This window comes from Procambarus clarkii, chromosome 39 (genome assembly GCF_040958095.1).
Source record: "Procambarus clarkii isolate CNS0578487 chromosome 39, FALCON_Pclarkii_2.0, whole genome shotgun sequence".
In the NCBI taxonomy this organism is placed as follows: Eukaryota; Metazoa; Arthropoda; class Malacostraca; order Decapoda; family Cambaridae; genus Procambarus; species Procambarus clarkii.
The window spans coordinates 41,454,612-41,467,658 of NC_091188.1; the positions used below are offsets into that span (position 1 = coordinate 41,454,612).

Consider the following 13,047-nt stretch of genomic DNA (forward strand, 5'->3'; position numbering starts at 1 on the left):
GAATTGTCATTTTATGAAACTTGAAATATTATTTGCTTTAATGTAATAACTTAAGTTTGCAGAAAATAAGTCACAATAATGTGGCTAAAAGTGAATATCCAACCCACACATACGAAAAGGAGGACAGAGCAAAAGTCATCATATTCCTTCTTTTCATCTGTGAGGGTTGGGTGCTAGCACGAGTTTATAATTCTAGATGCATTTGTTTCTCAGTATCGTTAAGAGGCACCAATGATGATGATTCCAGTGACCATGAATGTAATGAATGATAGTTTGGGGCCCAAGGTTAAAGCTTCTTAAATTGTAACTGCTGAATAAGCTTGCTGTTTAACTCTTAAACTGCTAATCTATTTAAAATTGCTACATAAGGATTGATCTCATAAGGATTTGAGCACTGGAGGAAATAACCGATAGTAATTAGAGCAGTCTAAGGGTTCAACATTATAAATTTATCAACATGAATTAAAAAATGTAGTGTACTGATGTTGCGATGTTACACCAGATGCTAATGTCACAATACTGTATTCAGCAGAGTGCAACACTCAATATTGTCAACAAAACAAGTAGTAAACAATTTGTATTCAATCTTTTAAGGTTGTTTAATAACTTGCTTCTCTTTGCAACTTATTCAAGTATATTTATGTATCATGTGAATTGGTTCGGTTGTGCATTTGAATAAATATTTAGCAGTGTAATGCTTTTAAAAATATTTATATTGTCAATAATATGAAAATACTGTATATTTTAAATTGGGGGCTTTAGTACTGGTATTTATTCTAATAATTTTCTAGTCTTTCTATTTGTGCATTGTAATTTATACACTGAAATTTATATTGAGTTTTATGTGTGAAATTTAGCTTTAGTGAACCATTGTGAATTTAATGAATGCATATAAATGCAGCTCATTCACTGCTAATTTGCACAGATAAAATTGTAAATCTATTATATAACACTTGAGAATATATATTGTAAAATTCATAAAATAAATTGTTTTTTTTATTAACTTTAATTTAAAATACTTCCTGTTTTAATATAAACAAAAAATTGACAGCTTTTGCCTATAATATTGTGGTATAGAGGCTCAGTACCGATTACAAAATTTTGTAGTTTACATCAAATTGTTTAAAATATATTCAGCCATTGTTAAATTTTAATACTTACTGTACTGTGCTTGTTCCAATTTTCACACAAAGTATGAGTTGACTACCTGAAATGTACCTGGGGCATACCTGGAATGGGTTGTGCGAGTTATTCTACTCCACAAGCCCAGCCTGAGGCCAGCCTAGACTTGTGATAACTTGGTCCAACAGGCTGTTGCTTGGAGTGGCCTGCAGGCCCACATATCCACCACAACCTGGTGGGTCAGACACTTGTTGCAGGAACTTGTTTAATTCTTTCTTGAACATGTCCATTTTTGATCCAGTAATATTTCTTAAGTTTGTTGGTAGGATATTGAATAGCAGTGGGCCTCTAATGTTCATACAGTGTTCCCCCGATTGTTCCTACGGCACCTTTACTTTTCACTGGCTCTCTCCTGCATTTTCTACCATATCATTTGCCTCATTACAGTATGTTATTATTGGACTGTGCAAATTTGGGACCTTGCTTTCTAGTATCTTCTGTGTATATATTGCAATCCATCCTCCTGTTTAGATATTACCTATTGTGATGATCGTCAATAGTCACAAATTCGTATATATTGTCACTTTTAGATACAGTAGTTGTATACTGACTAATAAAGAATTCTTTTAAAATAAATGAAGCTAAAACACAATCTTAAATATTTCTAGTATATAATATAATATATAATATAGCACACATACGTATGTACTATATTAGGCCTCAGATATCGTATATTATACCTAGGGAGGTTAGTTTAGTTGTCAAAGTAACACAAAAAATTGTTTTCCGGTTTGTCCAACTCAACTGTTCAGATTTCTACTTTCTAATTTCGTTGTACGTTGTAAATATACAGTACTGTGGTCCTCGTCGTTACTATAAGTATTACCAAAACGGGAGGCTGGGCTGTATTGTGGTATCTATTTCATCTCCTTTCTAGAGAGTACATTTTGAGAGCTTTGAGATAATCCCAAAAATTAAAGACCTTTATTGTGTCTGTGTGTGCCATATATAAATATATTGAACGTGTGAAAATTATCATTCACTGATGATTGATGAGAATGGTTCAGTTCTCCCAGTCTAGTTCAAAGCTGGGAGTCATGTAATATAGTGGTCTATTTCTTAAACTCGCAACCAAGGATCTCAGGGTTTGATCCCCAGGAGGGACAGAAATGGTGGTCACATTTCCTTTCATCTGATGAACCTGTTCACTTAATTAACAGTAAATAGGTACCTGCAGGAGTTATGCAACTGTTGTGGGTTGCATCCTGAGAAAGGTCAGTCATTGACCTAGAGGGGACCTTCGTAAGGTTAAGTGCAGGTTTTCTGTCCTGAAGGATATGGACATTATATACAGGTTACCGACAAATTCTTTTTCCAGTATTTTTACAGTGACCATTTATGGTTTTTCATGGTTTGTTTATTGTTATGCTTAAGGTCATTCCATACTTTAATTTGTGTTCATGAGAATACAGCTAAGTTATATTCAATAGATAAAAAATTAAACAAATAAAAATATATTCTAAATTTAATTGGAAACTGAAGCACCCTTAATTTGTGCATTTAAATTTGGATGATGATTCTCAAATCTTTCTTTATGGTTTTCCTCCAGAAAATTAGTATTAATGATTGGGAACTAGTTTATGGGTATTTGCTTATAATGAACAAATGATGACGGTAGTAAGAGGGATGATGAATATGTTGTAGAGGAGTCGCAAACCTAATCTGTTTTTACCTATTTACCTTCATCGCCCCTAAATCAACACAACCTATTTACCTGAGGGGCAACTATATCTCTCTAGTGGCCTTTGACGAGGACAGGAAGCTGGCAACTTGTCAAAGGTACCCTTATTTGTCCTGATGATTTTATCCAGCTGGATTTTGAAATTCAGCAGTGATTTGACATTTACGGCTTCGGCGGGTAGGTGGTTCCATGGGTTTTTAACCCCATGGGTGAAGAAGCATCTCCTGTTTTCTGTCCTACATTGTAGCTTTAAACTGTTGCTCCTTATTTGTTTTACATCTGACCTTTTGAAGTTGTCTGGATCAATGTCCTTCAATTTATTCAGTATTTTAAGTTTTGATGAGATGAGCCCTGTCATGTCTGGTTTGTAGTGCTGTTAGCCTTGTGGCGCTCAATCATGGGAATCTACTTAGTTCAGGAATCTGAGAGTTTCCACGACTCTCCACACTTAAGAAGCTACAAGAAAAAGTCTTGGGTGGTCAATTTTTAACCAAATGATTATCTTATATTATTCCGACATTGTTTACATCGTTGTTCAACCTACCTTGCTGACGTAAACAACTGGTCAAGATACTCGCTGCCGTGGTTACCAGAGGTAGAGCTGTATGGCGTACAGTACTTACCTAACAGTCTGGTTCATTCTCGACGCACGATCGAGAATTCCGGGTTCGAATCCCGTCCCCCTCTCCCCAAGGTCGAACTACTGACCTTCACCATTCAGCCCCACAACAGTTGTCTAACTCCCGGGTACCTATTAACTGCTAAGTGAACAGAGGCATTAGGTGAAGGAAAAATCTGATAGTTTTCTCTAGGTTTAGTTTAGTTCATTTATTATGCATCCCCCATCCTGTGGTTGAGAGCGGAAAAGAGTTACATAGGCACATAATAATAGGCTCTCACTGAGCCCACATAATAATAGGCTCTCACTGAGCCCACATAATAATAGGCTCTCACTGAGCCCCCATAATAATAGGCTCTCACTGAGCCCACATAATAATAGGCTCTCACTGAGCCCCCAAATTAATTTAGCTAAACAAATTCCCTGTCTTTATAAGCTAGTTACAAAATGATATTTATATTTGTATATGAACAATTATAGTGGGTTCAAGAGCGACCACAAGTACAGTCTAAGCTAAGCAACTTACATATGTGGTGAGAGTGTACTTACCTAGTTGTGTTTGCGGGGGTTGAGTTCTGGCTCTTTGATCCCGCCTCTCAACTGTCAATCAATTGATGGAGTGTGATATGTTTATCCTACACACCGCCCCACTTACAGTGGACAACGGTGGAAAGGTTACAAACACCCTTATTACTACCTACAGTTAGCAAACTGGGGGTTAGTTTGCTAAAATATCTGGTAGTAGGTCATTTTGAATGAAATATTTACACATTTCTGTCTAAATTTCCGTATCTTTCCGCACTCTATATATTGACGGAGGACCTGCCAGAAACGCTATGCGTGTTAGCGGCTGTGCAAGAATGTAAAAATACCAATCTTATGTAATCTCACATGCCCATTGAACCTTTATGTAAATAAATATTATTATTATTATAATAATTTAGCTGACACAGTTTACATTTGGTCAGGTTTACATCAGCAGGTAATACAAATTCCCAGATACTTAATTATATCTAAAAAAGTATTTAAAAGATCTTTAAAAAATCTTTAAAAAGTATTTAACCTGGTTATTCGGCCCACACTACGTATGAGGCTCTTGCTCATGCCACCAAGGATGATTGATAAGACAAACAGGCGCCTAACCCTCAAACTGACGTTCGAGACACCAGCCGCCGGCTTTCTGTCCCCCATGGAGGCCACTAAAGATGGTTCCATTCACCTGGGCTCTAAGAGACCCGAACCGCGTACCCCCAAGTAAATATATGAAGCATCAGTTAGGCAATTAACAATTCCTTGCTTGGCAGATCAGTTGCTTGGCGGCCTGCGTGCCTCTCGTAGCCTGCACGGATCTTGGCCAAGTAAGAGTCAACACAAGGAACAAGCAGAGGAATCTTGAACAGCAGCGTGAGGAAGCACAGAGGCACCATGATCTGCCGGATATGGTAGAACGGTGCAGCTAAGTAACATTTTCCAGGGAAGGTAAAGGTTATTATATAGATTATACAATGTAGCCTAAAGTAACTGAATACCACAATTGAATACCATTAATGGCTGAGCCAAGGCGCAAGTACATAATAGTCCTATATATAATTATTGTATTCATTACCTGTTTAATGGATCTAGCATTATCAACTATCAAGACTTACAATTATATTCAAATTATAATTTATAATTAATGAATTTATATTTCTTATTATAATTTTCCAAATCCAAATGAATTTACCTGAGGGGCCACTAACACACTTGTGGCCTGGACTGGGACAGGAAGCCGGCGGCTTATTAAACGTTCTCCCATCTGTCCTGATGATATTTTTTTAAGCTGGATTTTAAACTTCATGGCAAAGTTCATCCACAAAGCATGAAAGTTACAATGAAATAAACATGTAATGAGTAAAATATTAAGGTAATTAACTGGACCAGAACTGGCATCCATAGGCTACCCAGACACGTACCCAGCTTACTGGGGGAGTCCGCCAGTTCGATCCCCTATTACATGACCTCAGTATTTTCTCATAGACTCGCCATCTTACTGTGATTTCGGCGTTCAATCCCCGACCGTCCACCACAAGTGGTTGGGCACCATTCCTTCCCCCCGTCCCATCCCAAATCCTTATCCTGACCCCCTTCCCAGTGCTATATAGTCGTGGTGACATTGACATTGACATTGACAACAAATTCTCTTTTATTATACTTACTGAAACATGGTTGAAAGAGGATACTACTCAGCTCTTTAACATGCCTAACTACTCAGCAATTCACAACTGTCGTCAAATTCAGAGAGGTGGTGGCACTGCTCTTTACTACCACCAAGAACTAACATGCTTAAAAGAAATTAGAACCAGAGACTGCTATGGGGAGTATATCTTCGCCAGCTTCAGAGTCAAGGGTGCCGAGTCTGTCCTGACTGTGGGTGCAGTTTATAGAATTCCTAACACTGATGTGTCCGAATTCAACTCAAACCTTAGAAATCTAATACTTGATAACAGACTGAACAAAAACCACCTAATTATCGCAGGGGACTTTAATATTGACCTCTGCGAGCCTGAACACCCCACTGCTGTTAGCTTCCTCAACTGTATGAATTCCTGCTTCCTCATACCCTTAATCACTAGACCTACTAGAATCACTGATAGCACTGCCACGACGCTCGATCACATCTGGACAAACATAACCTCTCCGCTTACTTCAGGTATAATCACCGATAGCACTACAGATCATTACCCCACATTTCTCTTAACTAACATTAGCAAACCACCTCTTGAGTCAAGAGTGATACGTTTTAGACTACACAATGAAACTGCTATAGACAATTTTATAACTGCTGCTGATAATGTCAACTGGGAGTCCGAGTTAGGTAACATAGTGGACATCAACCTAGCAGTGCAATCTTTTCTTCAAAAAACTCTTAGCCTTTATAATACCCACTGTCCTATGCTTACAAAACAAGTCACAACCAAAAGGCTTAACAATCCCTGGCTTACAAAGGGAATACTTAAATCTATTAATAAAAAACATGACCTTGAGAAGAAGTATAGGTTAGGAATTGTCTCCAAAGAATTCTCAAAGAATTACTCATTATTGCTGTCTAAGATAATTAGACGAGCCAAAACTAAATACTACGAAGATAAATTTACCCAAATAAAGAGCAACATTAAACAAACTTGGAGAACAATTTCTCAAATATTGGGATCAAAGAAGTCTTTAAATAACAAACCGACTCTCCTGTCTAATAACGATGGTCAGCTTTCAGCCTCTGATTCTGCTACTGAGTTCAATAGGTTCTTCTCTTCCATTGGTTCATCCCTTGCAAATGATATTCCATCTTCCAGTACAGACATTAATGACTATCTTTCAGGTAACTATCCACAGTCTCTGTACCTAAAGCCTATTAATTCCACTGACGTCAATGAGATAATCCTTTCCCTTAAAACCAAGTCTGGTGCCCTTGAGGAGATACCAACTTTAATTTACAAAAAAGCCTCCAGATCTTTAGCCCCTGCTATTGCATTGCTCTTCAACAAGTCACTTGAACTCCAAACCTTCCCAGATATTCTAAAAAAAGCGAGAGTAACGCCTGTCCACAAATGTGGTGATCTCACAGCTGTTAACAACTACAGACCTATATCTATCCTGCCAAACTTGTCAAAAAATTTTGAAAAACTAATCTATAAGCAGCTTTACTCATAGCTAGCCAAACTCAATATACTTAGCCCTTGCCAATATGGCTTCAGACCCAAAAAAAAGCACTAACGATGCACTTATTAGTATGCTTAACTCGATTCATACAGCTCTTGATAAAAATGAGTTCTCTGTTGGGTTGTTTGTGGACCTGCGTAAAGCTTTTGACACTGTCAACCACCAAAACCTTCTTCTTAAATTACATCATTATGGAGTCAGAGGACACTCCCTACAATACCTCAAATCCTACCTTACTGACAGGCTCCAATATGTTTCTGTGAATAATACAATTTCTCCCACCCTACCCATCAACATTGGTGTTCCCCAGGGCAGCATACTTGGCCCTCTCCTCTTTCTCATCTACATTAATGACCTTCCAAATGCCTCCCAACACCTCAAACCAATTCTATTTGCTGACGACACAACCTTCATTTACTCCAGTCCTGATCCCCTTGCTCTAAATGCCACAGTAAATACTGAGCTAAATAAAGTCCATCTGTGGCTAACTGCCAACAAACTCACCCTTAACATTGACAAAACCTTTTATATTCTGTTTGGCAATAAATCCTCTAATCAAATAAATCTCAAAATAAACAATACCCAAATTTGTAACAAATTAGATGGCAAATTCCTTGGCATTCTCATTGACCACAAGCTGAATTTCCAGGGACACATTCTAAACATATCAAAAAAAGTTTCAAAAACTGTGGGCATTCTTTTTAAGATCAGATATTATGTACCACGCCCTGCCCTGGTGACTCTCTATTACTCCCTTATCTATCCATATCTCAACTATGGTATTTGTGCTTGGGGCTCTACTACCCAAAATCACTTACGTCCTCTAATTACTCAACACAAAGCTGCTATTAGGACAATATCCAATTCTGGCCCCAGACATCACTCGGTACCCCTACTTAAATCTCTGAATATGTTAGACATTAAGTCACTGCACATTCTCTCATGTGTATTTGCTCTTCAACAAGTCACTTGAACTCCAAACCTTTCCAGATATTCTAAAAAAAGCGAGAGTAACGCCTGTCCACAAATGTGGTGATCTCACAGATGTTAACAACTACAGACCTATATCAATCCTGCCAAACTTGTCAAAAATTTTTGAAAAACTAATCTATAAGCAGCTTTACTCATATCTAGCCAAACTCAATATACTTAGCCCTTGCCAATATGGCTTCAGGCCCAAAAAAAGCACTAACGATGCACTTATTAGTATGCTTAACTCGATTCATACAGCTCTTGATCAAAATGAGTTCCCTGTTGGGTTATTTGTGGACCTGCGTAAAGCTTTCGATACTGTCAACCACCAAAACCTTCTTCTTAAATTACATCATTATGGTGTCAGAGGACATTCCCTACAATACCTTAAATCCTACCTTACTGACAGGCTCCAATGTGTTTCTGTGAATAATACAATTTCTCCCACACTACCCATCAACATTGGTGTTCCCCAGGGCAGCATACTTGGCCCTCTCCTCTTTCTCATCTACATTAATGACCTTCCAAATGCCTCCCAACACCTCAAACCAATTCTATTTGCTGATGACACAACCTTCATTTACTCCAGTCCTGATCCCCTTGCCACAGTAAATACTGAGCTTAATAAAGTCCATCTGTGGCTAACTGCCAACAAACTCACCCTTAACATTGACAAAACCTTTTATATTCTGTTTGGCAATAAATCCTCTAATCAAATAAATCTCAAAATAAACAATACCCAAATTTGTAACAAATTAGATGGCAAATTCCTTGGCATTCTCATTGACCACAAGCTGAATTTCCAGGGACACATTCTAAACATATCAAAAAAAGTTTCAAAAACTGTGGGCATTCTTTCTAAGATCAGATATTATGTACCACGCCCTGCCCTGGTGACTCTCTATTACTCCCTTATCTATCCATATCTCAACTATGGTATTTGTGCTTGGGGCTCTACTACCCAAAATCACTTACGTCCTCTAATTACTCAACACAAAGCTGCTATTAGGACAATATCCAATTCTGGCCCCAGACATCACTCGGTACCCCTACTCAAATCTCTGAATATGTTAGACATTAAGTCACTGCACATTCTCTCATGTGTATTATACATATATAAAACGCTAAACTATAATGCCAATCCTGATCTCAAAAGCTTCATAGAAGGTTGTAACAGAACCCATGAGCATCACACCAGAAATAAATACAGTTTTGATATTCCTAGAGTACGACTAAATCAAACCAGAAATGCTCTACAAATCAAGGGACCCAGAATGTGGAATGACCTTCCCAACCATGTTAAAGACAGTACCTCTCTCAACCAGTTTAAGTTAAAAACGAAGCTATACCTAATAAATTCCATGTAACCCACCTTACCCCCCTGTTGTCAACCCATGTATATTTTTTGTTTTTTTGTTTTTCAAATCAACGCTGTTTGAATGTAATTTTCTGTAATAATTTGTAATTGTATTTGTGCTGCTTTTTCAACAATGTTCCCCCCTCTTTTACCTCTATTTTTTATATGTACTCATCACATCTTTTCTTTTTACCCATTAGTTTTAAGCTGTAGTCATTAATGTTTTTCCTGCCCGAAACGCTTTGCGTAATAGTGGCTTTAGGCATTGTATGTACTAGCTCTATCTATAAAGCCAACAAACTTTGTAAATCTCTTTATGTATGTACCTTACCTAAATAAAGATTATTATTATTATTATTATTATTATTATTATTATACATGTATAAAACGCTAAACTATAATGCCAATCCTGATCTCAAAAGCTTCATAGAAGGTTGTAACAGAACCCATGAGCACCACACCAGAAATAAATACAGTTTTGATATTCCTAGAGTACGACTTAATCAAACTAGAAATGCTCTACAAATCAAGGGGCCCAGAATGTGGAATGACCTTCCCAACCATGTTAAAGACTGTACCTCTCTCAACCAGTTTAAGATAAAAACGAAGCTATACCTAATAAATTCCCTGTAACCTACCTTACCCTTCTATTGTTAACCAATGTCTGTTTTTTTCTTTAAAGAGCGCTGTTTGTCGACATAATTGTATTTGTGCTGCTTTTTCATCTATGTTTTCATTTCTTGTTTTCATTCTACTCATTATGCTCAATTAGTATTAAGCTTGTCATTTAAGTTTATCATGCCCGAAACGCTTTGCGTAATAGTGGCTTTAGGCATTGTATGTACTAGCTCTACCTATAAGTTAAACAATCCTTGTAAATATTTATTGTATGTATGTACCTTACCTAAATAAAATTGTATTGTATTGTATTGTATTGTGGTGGCTTAGTGCTGTCTCCATCAGACGACGGGAGACATCTCCCGTCACGCAGGGTGCATTCGCACCTCCACAGATCTCCAGTATCAGCTCTTGATACTGGTAATGGCTTAAAAGGGTCACCACTTACGGGCTATTCATGCCCGTGCCACCTTTTGGGTGGCTTAATCTTCATCAATCAATCTGCTGTCTCCACCATTTGGTCACCACTTGGTCCGGGAGACATCTCCCGTCACGCAGGGTGCAGTTGCGCCTCCACAAATCTCCAGTATCATCTTTTGATACTGGTAATGGCTCAAAAGGGCCACCACTTACGGGCTATTCATGCCCGTGCCACCTCTTGGGTGGCTTAATCTTCATCAATCATCAATCAATCAAGTGCTGTCTCCTGATAGTTCCGTTCAACCGTACGTATAGAAGAAACACTTCCGTCTTCGCCTTACCTGCGACCCGGATGGGAGGACCACGCAGGACAATGGTCTGAGGAGCCCCCTGAAGGTCTCGCAGGTGAGGTGGAGGGTGACCAGGACGACGGAGGCCCAGCCCAGGTACCGCTGCACCACCGAGAACTCCCGCCACGTCAGGCTGGCCGACACGGAAGGCAGTGTAGTGATCCCCAAGATGGCCATCGCCGCCGTCAGGAGGGCACCTGAGGGTAACACGAGACTATGTAGCGACTCAAGGGGCCAGATTCACGAAGCAGTTACGCAAGCTCTTACGAACCCCCGGGCCAGATTCACGAAGCAGTTACTCAAGCTCTTACGAACCCCCGGGCCAGATTCACGAAGCAGTTACGCAAGCTCTTACGAACCCCCGGGCCAGATTCACGAAGCAGTTACTCAAGCTCTTACGAACCCCCGGGCCAGATTCACGAAGCAGTTACTCAAGCTCTTACGAACCTGTACATCTTTTCTCAATCTTTGGGGGCTTTGTTTACAATTATTAAACAGTTAATGAGTTCCGAAGCACCAGGAGGCTGTTTATAACAATAACAACAGTTGATTGGTAAGTTTTCATGCTTGTAAACTGTTTAATAAATGTAACCAAAGGCGTCAAAGATTGAGGAAAGGTGTACACGTTCGTAAGTACTTTCGTAATTGCTTCGTGAATCTGGCCCCAGGTACCTAATTGCTGCTAGGTCAACAGACACATCAGGTGAAGGGAAACGTGCCTAACCGTATTTGTCCTACCTTACCTTGAGGTTACCTTGAGGTGCTTCCGGGGCTTAGCGTCCCCGCGACCCGGTCGTCGACCAGGCCTCCTGGTTGCCGGACTGATCAACCAGGCTGTTGGACGCGGCTGCTTGCAGCCTGACGTACGATTCACAGCCTGGTTGATCAGGTATCCTTTGGAGGTGCTTATCCAGTTCTCTCTTGAACACTGTGAGGGGTTGGCCAGTTATGCCCCTTATGTGTATTCCTGCCCGGGAATTGAACGCGGGCTTCTCGATTGTAAACTAAGGACGTAAATCACTGTGCTATAGGTCAAAATCAGGCGAGGGCGTTACAAATGAACTATACAGATCCCGTCTCTCAATTTCTCCTCTGTAAAAAATGCAGTGGTTTGGCTTACCCAAGAGCGTCAGAACCTAAGCTACCTTCCTAACTTAACGGAGCCGATAATCATTAGGCCCGTTAAATATCAATATTTTGATGATTAATGGGCCCTAAATCACTGTAATTTTTATGCCAGGTTCGCTTGTGTAAAAAATGTAGTGGCCAGAGCACGGGTTGATGTCCCTAGTGCGCTAAATGTTCATATGAAGTAATTCAAGAAGCGCGGGTAAACGGCGGGCATACAAATTGTGGAGATTTATCTGTGACTCACCAGTAGCGAGGTAGGTATGCTGCCACCACACGTCCTCCATGCCTTTGCTAACTTGGACGAAGATTGCCATACACCCCTGACGGAGATACCAGCCAATTACTAATCACTCTAGAAAATAGACAAAGAGAAATTAATTGTCAAGAGTGAACCATTTATGTAAAGTGTGCATTTGTTAACGGTAAGGCCCACGAGTGTGGAGGGCCTTACTGCTAACCCAAAATTTAGGAAGCAGGCGGTTTGTAAAAGGTCCCCCACCCCCATTTGCCCTTATTATATTTTTCCAGCAAGATTTTAAAATTTAAGTTTTTTGCATTTACAGCTCCAGCGGGTTTAGGCGGTTCCATAGGTTTATAACCCGATGGGGAAAAAAGCAACTCCTGTTTTCAGTCCTGCATTGTGCCGTCTTGAGCTTGAACCCGTTGCTCCTTGTTTGTGTTACATCCGACCTTCTGAAGAAGTTGTCCGGATCGACATCGTCCAAATTCTTCAGTATTTTAAACGTTTCGATGAAATCCGCCTTGTCATGCCTGGTTTGCGATGTTGTTAGCCCTGTGGCCCTCAACTGTTCCTGACACGTGAATTGACTTAGTTCTGGAGTAATTTTTCCACCCGGTATTTTCTCTCCAAAGCGGCTGTCTTTCTGACGATGAGGTCTCCATGCTTGGATACAGTAATCCAAGTGATCTCCCACCAGATATTTACACAGTTGAATAACTACCTACTTTTCCTTAACGTCAAAATTATACCTTATTATTCCTAGGGTTTGGTTAGCTTTTT

At 39.5% G+C, this 13,047-nt stretch overlaps 1 protein-coding gene across 1 annotated transcript in view; it reads right to left on the minus strand.

Annotated features, from left to right (window-relative positions):
• Positions 1-654: 654 nt before the first annotated feature.
• LOC123760415 (metalloreductase STEAP3) overlaps positions 655-13,047 on the minus strand; it is a 30,636-nt gene continuing 18,243 nt past the window's right edge. Inside the window, exons 7-9 of the mRNA XM_069338412.1 lie at positions 12,271-12,346; positions 10,887-11,092; positions 655-4,912 (exon numbers count right to left, since the gene is read on the minus strand). Of these exons, the coding sequence (XP_069194513.1) occupies positions 4,757-4,912; positions 10,887-11,092; positions 12,271-12,346 (438 nt within the window). The 3' untranslated portion in view covers positions 655-4,756. The remainder of the gene's footprint in view (positions 4,913-10,886; positions 11,093-12,270; positions 12,347-13,047) is intronic.